The 20,296-nt window shown below is 43.7% G+C and overlaps 1 protein-coding gene and 1 non-coding gene across 3 annotated transcripts in view; one reads left to right on the top strand and one right to left on the bottom strand.

Moving 5' to 3' along the window:
* Window positions 1-6,871, bottom strand: part of RASAL2 (RAS protein activator like 2) — a 254,018-nt gene extending 247,147 nt beyond the window's left edge. For both annotated transcript variants that reach the window (XM_063134272.1, XM_063134281.1), the window contains exon 1: window positions 6,703-6,871. In XM_063134272.1, coding sequence (XP_062990342.1) covers window positions 6,703-6,868 — 166 coding nt within the window. In that variant the 5' untranslated portion in view covers window positions 6,869-6,871. The remainder of the gene's footprint in view (window positions 1-6,702) is intronic.
* Window positions 6,872-9,936: 3,065 nt separating this feature from the next.
* Window positions 9,937-10,122, top strand: LOC134413463 (U2 spliceosomal RNA). The gene has a single exon (XR_010026476.1). It is a non-coding gene; the product is annotated as a U2 spliceosomal RNA (small nuclear RNA).
* The last annotated feature ends 10,174 nt before the right edge of the window (window positions 10,123-20,296 follow it).

Genomic DNA, 20,296 nt, shown 5'->3' with positions numbered 1-20,296 from the left:
AGGAAGGAGCTAGACCGTGAAAAGCTTTGAAGGTCAACAGGAGAAGTTTATATTGGATTCTGAAGTGAATTGGAAGCCAATGAAGAGATTTCAAAAGTGGAGTAACATGATCAGAGCGGCGAGCCAAGAAGATGATCTTAGCGGCAGAGTGGTGGACAGAAACCAACGGACTGATGTGAGAAGAAGGAAGGCCAGAGAGAAGAAGGTTGCAGTAGTCCAACCAAGAAATAACCAGTGCATGAACAAGCATTTTGGCAGAAGAGACAGACAAAAATTATCGAATCCTGGCAATATTATACAGGAAAAAACGACAGGATTTAGCTACTGCCTCAATATGCGGAGTAAAGGAGAGCGAGGAATCAAATATAAAGCCAAGACTACGAGCTTCCTTGACCGGAGTAAGCGTAATATCATTGACAGTAAGAGAGAGAGAGAGATGAGGAGAAGGTTTAGGAGGAAAAACAAGCAGTTCAGTCTTTGCCATATTAAGTTTCAAACGACGATGAAGCAGCCAAGCTGAGATATCTGAAAGACATGCTACGATACGATCATGAACATCAGGAGAAAGTTCCAGAGATGAGAGATATAATTGTGTATCATCGGCATACAGGTGATATTGGAGGCCATGAGATTGAATAAGATTACCCAAGGGCAACATGTATAAAGAAAACAGTAATGGGCCAAGCACCGAGCCTTGCGGAACCCCTACTGAAAGGGGAAAGGAGGAAGACGAGCTGCCATTAGCCAACACGCTGAAAGAGCGACCCGCTAGATAGGAGACTGGACAACCATCTGTCAGGGATGCTTTAGGGTGGATTCTTGCATTGAGCAGGGGGTTGGACTTAATGGCCTTGTAGGCCTCTTCTAACTCTGCTATTTTATGATTCTATATTCCAGTAGGAATTGCACTGGGCTTTTGGAGCAGTAGACTCTCTTCTAGGAATGCACACATCCCTAGGCAAGACATCCAATATGTCAATAAACATGAAAGGAGAGCCGATGGACCTCTGTGCAGTGTACAGATGCAGGAACCCTCTGAGTTCTCACCTATCTTCCCCTTCTTCGATAGAAGAATGACACCAATCAGCTTCTATGGGAGATATATAGACAGCTGCAACTAGAAAGACAATAGAAGTTATGGCAATGTTTGCTCTCATCCCCAGGCACTGGAGATACCACTGCCTAGAGTAGAAGACTGACATTCTCAATAAAAGCCCCTTCTATTTTTCCCAAAGATATCAAAAGGAAGCATTCACTGAAATACGAGAAAGAAAACAGGCTGCAATTACCAAAATTGTTGAGCCAGAGCAAAACCTAAACCCCCATCCCAGACACAGTTGGACCAATATCAGCTTCGCCCCTACCTTAATGTCACTGATCACAGCCCCTTAACTTTCTTCTACAGAAGTCAATGGTACTTATTCACCTTTATGGAATAAAGTAGCTTGGGGGTTCTCCTAGAACCATCTCTGTCACTTGAGGCTCAGGTGGCCTCAGTGGCACGGAGTGCATTCTACTACCAACTTCGTTTGGTGGCTCAGCTACGCCCCTATCTGGACAGGGATAACCTAGCTTCAGTCGTCCATACTCTGGTAACCTCCAAATTAGATTACTGCAATGCCCTCTATGTGGGGCAGCCTTTGAAGACGGTTTGGAAGCTGTAGCTTGTGCAAAATGCAGCTGCCAGATTGATAACTGGAACCAGAAGGTTCGAACATATAACACCGATTCTGGCCCACTTGCATTGGCTGCCTATACGTTTCCGAGCCCAATTCAAGGTGCTGGTTTTAACCTATAAAGCCTTACACAGCTTGGGACCACAATGCCTGATGGACTGCCTCTCCCACCATGAACCTACACATACACTGTGCTCAACATCTAAGGCCTTCTTCCGAGTGTCTACTCTGAGGGAAGTTCGGAGGATGGCAACAAGGAAGAGGGCCTTTTCAGTGGTAGCCCCCCAATTATGGAATGATCTCCCCAATGAGGCTCGCCTGGCACCAACACTGTTATCTTTTCTGCGCCAGGTCAAGACTTTTCTCTTCTCCCAGGCATTTAACAACGCTAAGTGTTTTTTTTTAACGGGCCCCAGAACAATTGTTTTAAAATGGATACAGTTGTTTTTATACTGTTGTTTTTACATTTTTTATGGTTTTAAATTTTGTATACTTTTTAATGTTCACTGTTTTTAACTCTTGTAAACCGCCCAGAGAGCTCCGGCTATGGGGTGGTATATAAATTTAATAAATAAATAAAGTAAATTTAGGGTGCAATCATTTGCATGCTTAGACAGGGGGGATCCTACACTTGCTAGCATGCCAGGGCAAGCTGGAGGGATGCTGAGAGTTGTAGGATTTTTTTTCTGTCTAAACGTACATAGGATTGCACTCTTAGCCTGTTAAAGTAATAGGCACTTTACAAATTAGTTGGTAGGCAGTTTGTCTAGCAGCAACAATGTCTCTTATAGTAACAGAAGTTAGTCCAATAAAAGTTATCAGCTTACCCATTTCATCTCCTTTATTGTCTGGGGCCAACTTGGCAACAACTGTCCACACTTAAGTTTCAACTATGCCTGAGAGCCCAGCAACATTTAAAAGCTCAGCAAAAGATTCGTATTAGCAAACTATTTAACCGACAAGGAAAGCATTAGCTTATTGCTTACTTAAGAGACAAAGTATCTGCAGAAACCCTTGTCTTAAATTGCTGATTTTAAAACTGAATCGCAATACATTATAATAGAGCACACAGTGTCTAAAAAAAAATCTAAGCCTGGGAGTAGGCAAGGCGTAGTGATACAGATTTATTTTAGGAGGTTACATACCAGGGAGGGTTTGAGAAAGAAATAGGAAATAACACTGAGTCTTGTACATCAGCCAGATCACTAAAGAATTTGACATCCTTTTTCCAGGCTCTCATCAACCTTTACTATAAATAAGGATGCCAGCTGAACGCAAGTCAAGTAAGTACAAAACCACAAGATGAACAATGTCAGAATCTTCTAGGCTTCTAGCAACTCATTAATAGTCATCTAAAATCCAGCTGGAAAGGGTAGAAAATTAGGCTTTACTCAGAGTCTGTCCTTACAAACACAAAGGACTTAAATACAGATTACAGAATGATAACATACCACATCTTTGCATTTGCTAGATCCTGGGGTGTTTTCAATTGAGCATCCTGTACTTGATTTATTCAAAATTAGCACAAATGGCAGCTTGCTAATAATTGTCAACATCTTGACAATTTAGCATATGCTGAATAATTACAGGGTAGTGTTTCACTGTCAGCACATTTTTATAACATAGGCTGTTTTTGAAGGGTACACAATTAAAAATAAATATAAGCTACTTTTAAGCTGCAATCCTATCCACATTTACCTGAAAGTATGCCCCACTGAACTTACTAGGACTTATTTCTAAGAAATGCATAGGACTGTACTGTTGAACTGACATTAGTCACAAGTCTTTACCCAGGAACAATTCAACTGTGGTTATAATTTCCCCAAGTTCAGAGTGAACCCAAACATGAAATGTTTTTGCTCATTCATCAGTATTTCAGCCTGCTGCTGGGTCTGCTGGAATAGCTATCCAGAGATTTGACAATGGGTCCGTAAACAATAGCACATTCTGAAACCTAATCTGTGCAGCTTTTTCTGCTAACATGATTCTGAACTGAACAGAGCTGCTCTTTTTAAGGGGTGGGGAGGAAGCTAGGAAGAAGCTGTGCCAGGAGGTGGATATCACATACACCATAAGTAGCTACTTTGGTTTTTTTTACATTTTGTTTTGGTAAAGAGCATTCTAGCAAAGGGTCTCCTAACCCTTTGATTGGTGATCAGACCAAGTTCCAAGACAGTTGGAAACATTCATAGACAGAAGGTTGATGGGAATACCTCCTTTCTTATATTCACAAGACGAGAGGAACATAGGAACCTACCTTGTGTTGAGTTTGGCCATTGGTCCATCCAGGCCAGAATTGTCAACACTGACTGGCAGCAGCTCTTCAAAGTTTCAGGCAGGAGTTTATCCAGCACTACTTGGAGAAGCCTAACTGGGATTGAACCTACGACCTTCTGCATGCAAAACAAGTGTTATACCACTGAGCTGCAGCCCCTCCACTAAACTTCATATGCTGAAGTTAACAATATAGAACAGAAGTTCTATTCCAACGTTTATCACCACCAACCATAAGAAGTTACTTCACCATTTTCAAAGGTGAAGTTTGCCCCTCAGTCCAGAAAATATGGAATAAAAAAACTATTGCTATTATCCAAATAACATTTGCCTTGAGAAGCAATGAAGGAAACATTCCATAGCAATGTGGGGGCAGGAATGAAGAGAAGCTGCCTGAAAATGAGACGGAAAAAAGCATGATTAAGGCAGTCACTACCAAACGGTGGGTTGCAAATAGCGCTACACTTAAGGGATGTTAAGAAAGGTCGCTTTCGAGTCAGGGAAATTAGACTCACAGGGACCATGGTTCAGTGGCAGAGCACGTACTTTGCATGCAGAAGGGCCCCAGGTTCGATCCTGCCTGAAATCCCGGAGAGCCACTGTTGCCAGTCGGTGTCGATTAGATGCACCAATGGTTTAACTCAGCATAAGGCAGCTTCCTATGTTTACATTCTTCTATAGCTGAACGGCTGACGTTACCTTATGGCTATGAAACGGAGAGAGTATGGTAGAGCGATGCGAAAGGTCAAAACGTATGTGAGAAATCTGTTTATTATTATTAATTTATTTATTTATATAGCACCATCAGTGTACATGGTGCTGTACAGAGTAAAACAATAAAATAGCAAAACCCTGCTGCATAGGCTTACATTCTAATAGAATCATAATAAAACAATAAGAAGGGGAAGAGAATGCACCAAACAGGCACAGGGTAGAGTAAAACTAACAGTATAAAAGTAAGATCAAAATCAAGTTTTAAAAGCATTAGAAAAAAGAAAAGTTTTTAGCTGAGCTTTAAAAACTGCAATTGAACTTGTAGTTTGCAAATGTTCTGGAAAAGCGTTCCAGGCGTAAGGGGCAGCGGAGGAAAATGGACGAAGCCGAGCAAGGGAAGTAGAGATCCTTGGGCAGGTGAGAAACATGGCATCAGAGGAGCGAAGAGCACGAGCGGGGCAATAGTGTGAGATGAGAGAGTAAAGATAGGAAGGAGCTAGACAGTGAAAAGCTTTGTAGGTCAACAGGAGAAGTTTATATCGGATTCTGAGGTGAATTGGAAGCCAATGAAGAGAATTCAGAACATGGTCAGAGCAGTGAGCCAAGAAGATGACCTTAGCAGCAGAGTGGTGAACAGAAACCAACGAACTGATGTGAGCAGAAGAAAGGCCAGTGAGAAGAAGGTTGCAGTAGTTCAACCGAGAAATATCCAATGCATGAACAAGAGTCTTGGCAGAAGAGTCAGACAAAAATGATCGAATCCTGGCAATATTATACAGGGGAAAAAACGACAGGATTTAGCTACTGCCTCAATATGAGGAATAAAGGAGAGCGATCTAGCAGCTATGACTAGGGTGACCCTATGAAAAAGAGGACAGGGCTCCTGTATTTTTAACAGTTGTATTTAAAAGGGAATTTCTGCAGGTGTCATTTGTATGTATGGAGAACCTGGTGAAATTTCCTCTTCATCATCACAGTTAAAGCTGCAGGAGCCCTGCCCTCTTTTAAATCTGGTCACTCTAGTATAGCTCCTGCAGCTTTAACTGTGGTGATGAAGAGGGAATTTCACCAGGTTCTCCATACATACAAATGACACCTGCTGAAATTCCCTTTTCTATGCAACTGTTAAAGATACAGGAGCCCTGTCCTCCTTTTCATAGGGTCACCATAGCTATGACCAGACCTTAAACATGCCTAGGTCTACAGAAGGTAGAGACTTCCAGTTAGAAAATGCATCTTCAGGCTTGTACCCTCACACTTCACATTTTAAAGAGCATCAATACTTGGTTAGGGTGGGGAAGTAATGCATATGTGATGATAGTAGGGTGACCATATGAAAAGGAGGACAGGGCTCCTGTATCTTTAACAGTTGCATAGAAAAGGGAATTTCAGTAGGTGTCATTTGTATGCATGTCGCACCTGGTGAAATTCCCTCTTCATCACAACAGTTAAAGCTGCAGGAGCTATACTGCAGCTGTACTGTGACCAGATTTAAAAGAGGGCAGGGCACCTGCAGCTTTAACTGTTGTGATGAAGAGGGAATTTCACCAGGTTCTCCATATCTACAAATGACCCCTGCTGAAATTCCCTTTTCAATACAACTGTTAAAGATACAGGAGCCCTGTCCTCCTTTCCATAGGGTCACCCTAGATGATAGCCCATAAGCAAGGGACAGAATCGCGGGTGTGTGGCGGGACTGGTAAATCAGACGCGGTATGAGACCCCTTCCCACCACCCCATCCCCAATCCGTCCTCCTATCCAAATGGATAGGAGGACGGGAGAGTGGTCATATCCAGCAGTAGAGGGAAGGAAACCACCCCGTTGGTGCTTTGTCTCTTGGCGGGAGGGAGGGAAGGAAGGAAAGAAGGGAGGAAGGAAGGAAGGTGGGTGGGTGATGTTGCGGGGGGGGGGGAGAGGGAAATGCAGATGGGCGAGAGGGAGGTGGGAGGGAGTAGGTGAGATGGGGAAGGGGGCGTGAGGGAAGGAGAGGGGGGGGGGCCGTCGTGAGGGGACGGGGAGGAACCTTTCCTGCCTTACCGTAGACGCGGAGCCAGCCCTGCAGCTGACATACCGACTCCCTCAGGATCCTCTCCAGCGTGCTGGCCGCCCCAGCCAGGTCGGCGGGTCCCGGCAGAGAATTCTTGAGGCGCTCTAAGCAGGGATCGTCCCCGCTCGGCCGCGCTGAGGAGACGCCGGGCTCCATCCGACGCCGGGGTCAGCCGCAGCCCGATGCCCCTTCCTGAGCCCGTCACTCGGTCTCGCCGCTTGTCCCGGCGGGCCCGCCCCCTTCTCGGTCACTGCCCACGAGTCCGCTCCGGCTCCATCCCGAGGCCGTTTCCCGGGACGGGCTCGCTCATCGGGGTCCCCCGCCGCCGCCGCCTCCGCCGCCACACCGTCGTCCCGTGCACAGCTTCTCCCTCAGCCCCGGCGGCGGGCGGCATCCCAGGGAGATAGGCAGGAGCAATGGATCGCCGAGCCAGCTGGCCTCCCCGCCTTAGGCAGGCATGGACGGACAGCGGCCGGCTGCGATGCTGAAACTCGGCCAGGCTCACTCAATCGCCCATCGACACATGCACACGCACGCCCTCTCCTTCCCCCGAGGAGTTCGCACCCCCCTTTCCAGCTGCTGATTGGCTGTATGCAGATGAGGCAGAGGGCCCTAGCGGGACTACCGGGTATTGAGTTCATTTCCCCCTGGAACAGCGCCGGGGTGGTTCTGCTCCTCCGCTCCGTCCTGTCCAAACTCCCAGCAAATGGATACTGGTTGTTGTTGTTATTATTATTATATAATAATATATTATATTATATATATATATTTCTTACCCGCCTCTCCCTTTATTTTATTTATTACATTTCTATACCGCCCAATAGCCGAAGCTCTCTGGGCGGTTCACAAAAATTAAAACCATAATAAAACAACCAACAGGTTAAAAGCACAAATACGAAATACAATATAAAAAAAACAACCACAATAAAAAAACACCCTTTGGCTCAAAAACAATTTATGAATGAATGAATATATTTTATTACGGTCATTGACCAATACCAACAGTACATTTAACAAACACTCTATACAAAATACGTTAACACATTAAATCTACCAACATCTAGAGAATCAGAGTTCATAACAGTTATATCAACAAACCCGTCTAAAATCACAGAGTACACTTGAGCTAAAAAGGTACGGCATGTTATTGCAATTGCACAAAATTTAGCTACAAAACAATGTATGTTTTTGATGGTTTTTAAATTTTGTATACTTTTTTAATGTTTACCATTTTTAACTGTTGTAAACCGCCCAGAGAGCTTCGGCTGTGGGGCGGTATATAAATGTAATAAATAAATAAAATAAATAAGATATAAAATTTCCACGTATGGTAGCAGCTTACTAATCACTTCGTCTCCGTAGTTACGCAGAAATGAATACAAGTAGTTTGTTCACTGTTCGGTAGTAGAGAGATGTACAGAGGAGTGAGAACGGGTTTACGCAGGGAATTACTAACAACACAAGCAGGGCCAGTGTCAGACTATTTTGCACCCTAGGCAAGGTGAGCTACTTGCACCCTCCCCACCAAAAAATGTGAACTTCGATTCTGCTGTTCAAGAAGAGTTTCTGAACTATTATATTTTCCTTTCATTATGATTTTAGCAGTTTCTGCAGCTGAAACTCTCCCCATGGCCTGAGTTCAATCCCAGCGGAAGCTGATTTCAGGCAGCCGGCTCAGGTCGACTCAGCCTTCCATCCTCCCAAGGTCGGTAAAATGAGTACCCAGCTAGCTGGGGGAAAGGTAATAAGGGCCGGGGAAGGCAATGGCAAACCACCCTGCTATAAGGCCTGCCAAGAAAACGTCAGCGAAAGCTGGCGTCCCTCCAAGAGTCAGTAATGACTCAGTGCTTGCATGAGAAAGGGTGACCCTTAAAGGTTAGTTCTGCGCCCTCTGAGGTCTGCGCCCTTGGCGACTGCCTAGTTGGCCTAATGGTAGCGCCGACCGTGAACACAAGAAGAGTCCTTCTGCATTAGACCCAAGGCCTGTGTAGTGCAGCGCTCTGTCGCCACAGTAGCCCACGGCGAGCAGGGCAGGAGCGCAATTTAACACCTACCTGCTCACGTTCCCAACAACTGATACTGAGAGGCGTTCTGCCTCTGATACTGGAGTGTAATATATTGCTATAATGACTAGTAGCGATTGCTAGCCCCATGTACTAACATTCAAAGCCCTAAACGGTTTGGGGCCAGGTTATTTGAAGGAACGCCTCTTCCCATATGTACCTGCCCGGACCTTAAGATCATCCACAGGGGCCCTTCTCCGTGAGCCCCTGCCAAAAGAAGTGAGGCAGGTGGCTACTAGGAGCAGGGCCTTCTCTGCTGTGGCACCCCGGCTGTGGAATGAGCTCCCCAGAGAGGTCCGCTTGGCACCTACACTGTACTCCTTTCGTTGCCAACTGAAGACCTTTTTATTCTCTCAATATTTTGACACTTAATTTTAACTTAAATTTAAATTTTACTGTTCTAATTCTGTATTTTAATCTTATAGCAACTTCTGCTGCGTGGTTTTATCCTGGTTGTGCTTCTTATACGGTATTTTGTATTTGTGTTTTTAGACTGTTGGTTGTTTTTTTATGGTTTTAATTTTTGGGAACCGCCCAGAGAGCTTAGGCTATTGGGCGGTATTAAAATGTAATAAATAAATAAATATATTAAAAATCTGAGGAATCCCCTTGTGAGAGGCTATGCATGGGTGGAAATTTGCCTAGCTTCGCTACTCCATCTGAAAGTAGTTGCTGCTGCTGCTTTCTCAAAGGAGCTGGGAGCTGGCTAGCACCTGCAGCTAGTAAGCCCAAGCCATAAAGCGGAAAACTGACCAAGAACAGAATTGAAGCTGTAGAAAAATAGGCAAGTTCTGTTATGAAAGACTATAGGTGGTGGTTAGAATTAGAGATGGGCTAAGTGACCCTGGGATGACACAGGAGCAAAGTATCGCCCTCTATGGTGAGCTAGCTCTTTCTTGTTTAAGGCTAAGCTGTAAAAATATTTAGCTTTCCCAAAAAATTTAGAGATGCTAAACTAACTCAGAGAGATGTTATCTTTAATAGTTTATGAATGAATGAATGAAATCTTTATTGCTAAAAGCGATAGGCCATCACAATTCAACATAATAAAAACAAGTAAAAAGATAAGCTAAAATAAATAAGTTACGTAAGTTAAAAATGGATAATATAAAGTAAAATGAAAATAATGAACACAAATGGAATTTAAAGATAAAAATCACATTAACATCTCTGCCTTTTGGCTAAGATCAAGTGTAGTATCGTTTTAATAGCTTATTACAGCCCTTTTAAAGACATCCAAGTTGGTGGCAATCACTACTTCTTGTGGAAGCGAATTCTAACTATGTGTTGTGTGAAGAATTACTTCTGTCTTGAATCTCCCACCACTGTTTCATAAGATGACCCCAGGTTCCAGTATTATTTTTACACCATGCATAATTTTGCAGTCAATCAGAAGCTAAATATAAGCCAGCAGTATGATGTGGCTGCAAAAAAAGGCAAATGCAATTTTAGCTTGCGTCAATAGAAGCATAATTTCAAAATCACAGGAAGTAATAGTTCCACTCTATTCTGTGTTGGTCAGACTTCATCACAAATACTGTGTCCAGTTCTGGACACCACACTTTAAGAAGGATCCAGATAAATTGGAATAACTTCAGAGAAGGGTACCAAAGAAGATCAGGGGGCTAGAAACCAATTATGTATGCTTAAGCTTGAGTAGAGAAGACTGAGGGGTGATATGATAGCACTTTTGAAGTACCTAAAAGGTTGTCACACAGAAGACCAACCTGTTTATTTATTATTTATTTAATTACATTTATATACCGCCCCACAGCCGAAGCTCTCTGGGCGGTTTACAACATTTAAAAATAGTAAACATTAAAAGTATACAATTTAAACACACACACACACACACACACACACACATAAAAACAGTATAAAAACAACAGTATCCATTTAAAAACAACAATTGTGGGGTCCATTAAAAACAAACTTAACGTTGTTAAATGCTGTTAAAATGCTGTTAAAAATGCCTGGGAGAAGAGAAAAGTCTTGACCTGGCGCCGAAAAGATAACAATGTTGGCACCAGGCGAGCCTCATCGGGGAGATCATTCCACAGTCGGGGGGCCACCACTGAAAAGGCCCTCTCCCTTGTTGCCATCCTCCGAGCTTCCCTTGGAGTAGGCACTCGGAGGAGGACCTTAGATGTTGAGCGCAGTGTACGGGTAGGTTCATGTCGGGAGAGGCGTTCCATCAGGTATTGTGGTCCCAAGCCATGTAGGGCTCTTTAACCTGTTCTCTATCATCCAAAACTGTAGGATGATAGAGAGCACATTAAGACAGATTTCAGTTGAACATCAGAAGAAAGGTCCTAATGGTGAGAGCAGTCACACAATGGAACCAACTGCCTAAAGAGCTGGTGGGCTCTCCTTCGTAGTGAAGCAGAGACTGGTCAACCATCTGTCAGGGATGCTTTAAACTGGATTTCTACACTAGCGGGATTGGGCTTGATGGCCTAAATGGCCCCTTGCAATTCTAAGACCATTTTATTTTAAGTTAAATAAGTCAGTTTATTTAAAGAATGACATCAGTCAATCCGTGTACAGTTGTTCCAGTTGCAAGAGAAATAGCGAAACATATTTTTCTCCAGTCATTCTCAGATGACTAGTGCCTGTGGTGACACAGGCTTTGCACTAATAAAGGTACTATTCTACTGTGGCTCTTTAATTTTTTCTAATGGGCCAACACAATTATGACTTCTGAGAAAGAGAAACATACCTGGCTTTGTGATCTTTCCCAAATTCCATGGGATTCCTAAAAGGCATGGTTATTTTCCAGATTTAAAGCTATGGAACAAACAACGTACATTTGCTCTACCTTACTTTCACAGTGGCATGCTTAATATGCAGCAGGCCCTTCCTCAGATGGGTATGCTGTCAATTCTGACTCAAGTTTGATGCAGTAATAGATTCATAGGTGGAATCTGTCAGTTAAATCTTTAATCAGAGATTTCAAGATTGGACTGTTTAGTAGTAGTGTACCGGCCACCCCGCTGCCTATCAGGCTCCCTGACCGAGCTCACGGAACTGGTCTCGGAGTTAGTGTAGGAATCGCCCAGGCTTTTGGTCCTGGGTGACTTCAACATCCCATTTGAGACCAGTTTGGCAGGTGCAGCTCGGGAGTTCATGGCAACCATGACAAACATGGGCCTATCCCAACAGGTCTCTGGACCCACACATTCCGCAGGTCACACCCTCGATGCTAAACAGATGGATCTGTGGGCAGAGGTGATGAATACCTCTGTGTTGTCATGGACAGATCATTTTCTGGTTAGGGTTAGTATCACGGCTACTATCCACCCCTGCAGGGGTGGCGGACCTATTAAGACGGTCTGCCCTCGAAGGCTGATGGATCCTCTTGGATTCCAGATAGCCTTAGAGGTTTCTATGGCTGGTATCGTTGACGATCCTGTTGAAGCCCTGGTCAATAGATGGAATCAAAATTGTGGACACTTGTTGAAATTTTCATGGTTTGCAACTGGAGCATGTCTGGCTGGAGAATACTGAGAATTGTAGGACATTTTTCTGTCTAAACATGCATAGGATTGTACTCTAAACATAGTTTGTTATTATGAAGAACCATAGAACCTTGAAGCAGTCAGTGGATTGTATATTTTTGACTCTAAAGTAAATGGGGAAAATATTAAATGTACTACCCTTTGTCGACATTTAAATTAAATGTGTTTAACACTGTAATTGTTTTTAAATATATATTAAAATACTGCAATTCTTACTTGCCCCATTGAATTCAGCTTGGCTCACTTTTGAATAAACAAGTACAGGATTTAAGGCTGTCATTTTATTTAATTATTACTCAAATTTATATATTTATCACTCAAATTTAATTTCCACAGAGATATCAAAGCGATGAACATCAAATGCAATGGCATCAAAATAACCATATATATATATATATATATATATATATATATAAATAAATAAAAACAACTCAATACAAAATTAACCAGTAGCAAATTTGCATACTCTGCTGTGTGCTACAAACCAATACTGGCTGGGTCACACTTCATGGAAAGCTTGTGTGATGATATGAGTGAGGGTCTGTCTAATGTCAATTGGTAAAGTATCCCAGATGGTATATGCCACAACACTACATGCTCTACAGCAAGGCAAACCTAAGGAGTATGTGGAAGGCCAGTGTGGTGTAGTGGCTAAGGTGTTGGACTGGGAGTCAGGAGATCCAGGTTCTAGTCCCCACTCAGCCATGGAATTTTACTGGGTGACTTTGGGCCAGTCACAGACTCTCAGTGTGTTCAAAGGAGGGCAACCAGGATGATCAGGGGTCTGGAAACAAAGCCCTATGAAGAGAGAATGAAAGAACTGGGCATGTTTAGCCTGGAGAAGAGAAGATTGAGGGGAGACTTGATAGCACTCTTCAAATACTTAAAAGGTTGTCACACAGAGGAGGGCCAGGATCTCTTCTCGATCCTCCCAGAGTGCAGGACGTGGAATAACGGGCTGATGCAGGAAGCCAGATTCCAGCTGGACATCAGGAAAAACTTCCTGACTGTTAGAGCAGTACGACAATGGAATCAGTTACCTAGGGAGGTTGTGGGCTCTCCCACACTAGAGGCCTTCAAGAGGCAGCTGGACAACTATCTGTCAGGGATGCTTTAGGGTGGATTCCTGCACTGAGCACGGGGTTGGACTCGATGGCCTTGTAGGCCCCTTCCAACTCTGCTATTCTATGATTCTACCTCACAGGGTTGTTGTTGCAAGGATAACATGGAGAGGAGGAGGATTCTGTACGCCACCTTGGGTTCCTTGGAGGTAAAAAGGCAGGATATAAATGTAATAAATAAATACGGCCGGTTGAATACAGTGGGACTTGCAACCCAATAAACCTTCATATGTTCAGGCTGCAATAGCAGGACTGAGGTGGGAGACGCCTACAACAGCATTGGGTTCACCTCCATACAGACTTTACCTGCTGTGATCTTCCACATCTGCAGTGCAAAAGATATATGGATTGACAGGCTAAACATCAAATAATAAATGCCATTGATTGTCAAATATCAAATGCTATTAAATGCAAACATACCATATGGTCTGTTAGCTGTTAAATACCAGAGGTCAAATACTGCTGTGCAGTGCAATTCTATGCACATTTACTCAGAAGTAGGTCCCATTGAGTTCCCATTGGACTGCAGCCATTGAATATTAGATCTAGCACTGTTTAATTTTAAGCAGATATTCAGCATCTAAATCCTCAGAAGAGGATTTGGAAGAGGATTAATGGGAACAAATTACTTCCCACTTGAAACAGTAGCCGTGAGAAATAATTAGAAACCATTAATTTTTATTTCACAATATTTCATGAAAGGGTGAGCAGCACTCATGAATACCATTCTTCCAAACTCCTTGTTGCCCTTCCTTCACCCCACCCGGTACGCACACAGCCACAATGTTCAAGACCTCAGAGTTATTGCATTGGGACAAAGACCATAGTGCAGTGGAGGAAAGCCTGGTATTGTTTTTTTTATGTAGGAAATCCTGGGTTCAATCCATTGCATCTCGAGTTAAAAGGGTCTTGGGAAACTAAACAGTATTGGGTTAATCAGCCTTCCTCAACCTGGGGCGCTCCAGATGTGTTGGACTACAACTCCCAGAATGCCCCAGCCTGGCTGGGGCATTCTGGGAGTTGTAGTCCAACACATCTGGAGCGCCCCAGGTTGAGGAAGGCTGGGTTAAATGGATCAATGGTCTGACTCGGCACTGCTGGCTCCAGGTTTCCGAGGGCTTTGGGCCAAGACACTCTGTGGGCCGCCTCCTTGAGTGTAGACTTGGCTTCTCCTTGCTGCCATTGTCACCAGCTGCCTGCTGCCCTGGGCAAGGAGAGCTGATGCCACGGATGCTGTTTCTCTTCTTTGCCACTGCTCTGCTGTTCATCCACTTTGGGCAAGAGGGAAAAGACAGGCAAGTGAGAATGGTGAAGAAGAGCAGCAGCAGCGCGAGCCAGGGTCCTCTTGGCAGTGGGCCACCGGCAGCGTTGTGTGCCCTGGCAGGGACCTAACCATGCCAACCTCTGACGTCAGCCCTATGACGTAGTATGAGGCAGTTCACCTGCATGATGCGTTTTGTATTTCTCCCCCTCCATAAAACAGGTGTAGGAACCGAGGAGTTGCAGTTCAAACTGTAAACAAAAAGCCTATGTTGTATGTGTGTGTGTGTGTGGGTGGGTGGGTATATATATACATACATACACCACCATCCATGGGGATCTCATATTGCTCATGGGAGCTAGCAGATTCTTGTGTGTTCTACCTCTGCCTTGGCTCCCTCCACAATGGCTGCAAGGGTCAAGCTGTGCTTTGAACTTGAAACTAAGAATTGTGTCCTGGACGTGCACCTATCAGTTCTCATTCCAATATCCACATCTTCAAGGCTCATGTGACATAGGTACAATACATTTTGTATTTTCGTCTCCCTCGCTGCTTTTGAAAACAGGTAGGGCAATCGAGCTGGATTGCGAAAGTTAAACGTATCACTGTGCCCTTAACGTGTGTGCCCAATTTTATGCTGAGAAGATAAAACCAAGACGAAATGGAATACTGAAGCGGTGAGTTAAATTCCACCAATCAAGTTAACACGACATTGTTGCAGCAACATTATCGCAGCTTTGCAGGCAGATAGGCTGGCAGACATGGCTAGAACTGGAGCAGCCGCCTACCCTTCTGTTCCCTGCCAGCTGCTTCTCTCAGGAGCAGCTGTGTAGAACAGCTTAGAGGAGGCTTCAGGGGAAAGTCCTGGACTTGCTGGGACAGCTCTTATAAAAATAGGGAAGCGGGCAAGAGTTGAAGGAAGGACATGGCCAGGGTTGAGCTGCTCTCAAAAGAGAAGACGGCTCCGTTTTGAAAAGCCTCTTATTCCTGCCATAGAGGCCTACGGCTGGGCCCTTGCCAGGACACCAATTATGCAAGATTGGATTTCAGAACTGCCCTGCCTTGCCAAATCAGCACAGTTGATGAGCGCTATGGATTTGATAAACTGCGGTTATTTAAAAACTCTGACATATAATAAGTGTCAGGCAGCATTCTCAGAAGGGGAAAATGCTATTGGAGCCTTAGGTGACTTAGGACACAATCCTATGCATGTTTAGACAGAAAATGCTGGCTGGGGCAGGCTCAGGGCTGTAGGACGTTTTCTGTCTAAACATGCATAGGATTGCTGTTTTATTGGGGAGGGACCCTGTATTTGAAAGCATGTAAGAGGCTAGGAGTGGAAACAGCTAGGCTATCACATCTTATTCCTGCATCAGCAGATGTGTTGAAGGCATTGCAGCTTGAATCATAGAATCATAGAATAGCAGAGTTGGAAGGGTCCTAGAAGGCCATCGAGTCCAACCCCCTGCTCAGTGCAGGAATCCACCCTAAAGCATCCCTGACAGATGCTTGTCCATCCCTGACAGATGCTGCCTCTTGAAGGACTCTAGTGTGGGAGAGTCCACAACCTCCCTAGGTAACTGAACTCGAAGGTGCCACTAGGCATCATTATGGGGGGCCAACGTCAGTCCTTTTCCAGCTTCACTGGCTGCCAGTCCAGGTCCAGGCCCGATTCAAAGTGCTGGTATTAACATTTTTTAAAAAAATTGAGCCTACTATCAGTTTTATATTACTAGCTTGTATTATTCTTCTGATTGTGGTGTGATGGAGTATGGATATGCTATTATGTTATTATGTTAATATGTTATTTTGCCACTTTTATTTGTTTGCAAATGGCCTAGTTGGCTAACAAGCAATAAAGATTCAATTCAATTCAACATTTAAAGCCCTAAATGGCTTGGGGCCAGGCTATCTGAAGGAACGCCTCCTTCCATATGTACCTGCCCGGACCCTAAGGTCATCCTCAGGGGTCCTTCTCTGCGAGCCCCTGCCAAAGGAAGTGAGGCAGGTGGCTACCAGGAAGAGGGCCTTCTCTGCTGTGGCACCCCGGCTGTGGAATGAGCTCCCTAAGGAGGTTCGCTTGGCACCTACATTATATGCTTTTAGAAGCCAGGTGAAGACCTTTTTATTCTCCCAGCATTTTAACAGTCTATAAATAACTTCTAACTGGTGTTTTAAATTTGTAATTTTGCATTGCTGCTGTTTTTATCTGGTTGAGCTTTTATACTGTATTTTATATTATGGTTTTATACTGTTGTTTTATACTTGAATTGTCTTAATTTTGTAAACCGCCCAGAGAGCTCCGGCTATTGGGTGGTATAAAAATGCAATAAATAAATAAATAACTTTGGCCCTGGTTAGAAGTTGACCCACAGTGCGGCTCCAGCTGGCTCTTATCAAGCCTCTGCCCAAGTGCCTGCCCTTTAATCTCAGCATCTCATTGGGGTAGGGAAACCTGTGGTCTTCCAGACATTTTTGGGCTACAGCTCCCATAATCCCTGACCATTAGCTGGGGCTGACAGGAGATGTAGACCAATAACATCCCCACCTTTGTGCTAGACTGAGTTCCTGCTGTCCATTCTTCCTCACGCTCTGCCTCTGGGACCTGCCTGTTTGCCTACCTGGACTAAAGCTGCTTGGCTCTAGCACATCTGCACATTAGCTGTAGCTTCTGGAACTTGACTGCTTGGCTACTAAGGAACATTTCATAGAATCATAGAATAGCAGAGTTGGAAGGGGCCTACAAGGCCATCGAATCCAACCCCCTGCTCAATGCAGGAATCCACCCTAAAGCATCCCTGACAGATGGTTGTCCAGCTGCCTCTTGAAGGCCTCTAGGGTGGGAGAGCCCACAACCTCCCTACGTAACTGGTTCCATTGTCGTACTGCTCTAACAGTCAGGAAGTTTTTCCTGATGTCCAGCTGGAATCTGGCTTCCTTTAACTTAAGCCCGTTATTCCGTGTCCTGCACTCTGGGAGGATTGAGAAGAGATCCTGGCTCTCCTCTGTGTGACAACCTTTTAAGTTTCATTTCATTTCATTTTTTCATGAACATGGTGCTTGCATCTGGCTGACGGTTTGTTCCTGTCTCAGGTTGGGGCTCTGATCCCACAGCAGCCACTTCGGATATCAACTCTCAGGGAAAGATGAAGAATAGCTACAGCACAGGCACAGCTGGGTTGCGTACTGGGTGTGAAAAAGAGAGAAAAATAAACTCTGCAGGATGGAACCAAAGTAATTCACATTCTGCACAAAGAAAAGCTGAATTCTGTGACTGGTATACACTGGGCAAATGAAGCAAATGTGTATATATATATTTTTGCTGATTTTGCATAATTTATTTTGCTTCTGCTAGTCTCTGGGAAGGGTCTGGATCTATGCAGGGCACTGGAGTAATTGAGCCCCAATTATTACTGGAGATGGCTTGCAATTAAGGCCATTTTGAGACATAACACTAAAAATACCATTGAGCTTTTCCCCCACTATGTTTTTTTTTACAAAGTATTAAATTACAAAAGTCAAATAAAACAAAGGAAGTGTCATTTTTTTAGAAAGAAGACAAACGTGCACATAACTTTATTGGTCTGACTTGCACGTGCATTGTTTTATTAGACTTAAATGATAAGTCATGCAGTATTTTACATTACTACTCATATACGTTTCACTTAAAGTTTATATTACACAGCCCTTTTCAACGCTGCAGCTTATTTACTGCACATATAGTCCCACTATCTGTTCGCAATGTTAATGTCAGACTTAAAAACCAAGCGAGATGTTTTATATTGAATGCACTTGCTAGCCAATGTAGGTTTTGTATTTCTATTATAGATGCAGGAAATGCAAAAAGTGATTTTAAGGCTGCTACCCCACTCATAATTTTTGTGGGTTGCTTTTATTTCAGGGAGCCTCGTGTGGCGCAGAGCGGTAAAGCAGCAGTTTCTGCAGCCGAAACTCTCCCCATGGCCTGAGTTTGATCCCGGCGGAAGCTGGTTTCAGGCAGCCGTCTCGGGTTGACTCAGCCTTCCATCCTCCCGAGGTTGGTAAAATGAGTACCCAGTTAGCTGGGGGAAAGGGAATAACGGCCGTGGAAGGCAACGGCAAACCACCTCGCTATAAGGCCTGCCAAGAAAACGTCAGCGAAAGCTGGCGTCCCTCCAAGAGTCAGTAATGACTCAGTGCTTTCACGAGAGGTTCCTTTCCTTCCTTTTTATTTCAGGAACTCTGTTTATTTAAACAGACAACCTATTACAGGCAGAGCTTATTGTCATTTCCCATAAGAAATTAAATTCCAATAAACAATTTAAGTTCACATAGTGACAAATCCATACTGTCTGGCTTTCTCAGAAGACAATGGTGACACTCTTATGTAACACCTCCCCCACAGGAGCACCGGAAGCTGCCTTATATGGAGTGGGACCCTTGGTCGGTCTGGCCCTGTAATGTCAACAATGTCCAGCAGCATCTCTCCAGAATTTCAGGCTGGAATTTTTCCAGCCCTATGTGGAGATGCCAGGGATCAAACCTAGGACTTTCTCCATCCAAAGTATGTGCTCTATCACACTGAGCCATGGCCTTTTCCTTTTCGCCAAAATTCAAAAGCACCCACACACTCCATTGCCTGGAAGTTTTTCTGATATGTCTATACACTGAGGTCAGTGGGTCTTACTCCCAAATAAGTCGGTACAGGATTACGGCAGCAATGAAGCTGGCAGCAGAATAATTGAAAAAGGAAATAAACGACGATGCATTGAGTATGACTTGAACACTGAAGAGCTGTATTAATTTATATCAGGAACATTTCATTGCTCTTATTATGCACTATTGTAAACGCCTTTGAGACATTGAGAACATTTCTTTCTTCCTTTCTTTATTCAAGTTAAAATTTATTTAATCATAAAGATCACGACGGTCTCTGTTGCCATTAATCTATGTCGCTTCAGATCTATCTTGCTTTCCACTAACATAATGCTGTTGTTGTTTTGTCCATCAGCGTACCTACTCAGAAGACTAACATTGTTGTGTTGGGTAATAAGGAGCTATAATGACTATTAGGCATTACTGCCCTTTTTTCCAACTCTATATTTAATAATTATAGTAATTATTTTAGAGAACCCATGATTATACAATGCAATAGGCTGTTTAATGTCCCACTCACAAGTGAGCGGCTAAACTATCCATAATTTGCAGGGTTAAAAGATAGCAGCCCATTATGTATAAAAATGCCCCTGGTTTATTTATATTTCCTGGATGGATTTTATTTTCCTTATGCATTGTTATCCCCTTCTTCCTCCTTCCTTGTTTCAAGGGTATAGTGTAACTGGACCCCTCCGATCATGCCGGATGATTTATAATCCCATTTCTGTTTAAATTGGACCCTTTTTTCTCGTTTTGTTTTAAAAGAATACTCAGCTTTACTGGATTAATATCAGCTTTACTCTGTAGCATCACCATTTGTTTTAAATTGTTGAGTCCCCCCTCCTCCTCTTTGGTTTGTTAGGGAGAGAAAATTGTATAACTCAAAAAAATATTCTAGTAATATTAACATTAGTTGATTTAGGAGAAATTGTAATAATCTGCAATTTTAACAGAATAAAATTAATTTGGATTAGCCACATCTGGAA

This window comes from Elgaria multicarinata, chromosome 1 (assembly GCF_023053635.1).
Source record: "Elgaria multicarinata webbii isolate HBS135686 ecotype San Diego chromosome 1, rElgMul1.1.pri, whole genome shotgun sequence".
Classification (NCBI taxonomy): domain Eukaryota; kingdom Metazoa; phylum Chordata; class Lepidosauria; order Squamata; family Anguidae; genus Elgaria; species Elgaria multicarinata.
Note: the sequence above shows the minus strand (reverse complement) of the source record. Positions and strands in the feature narration are given on the sequence as shown.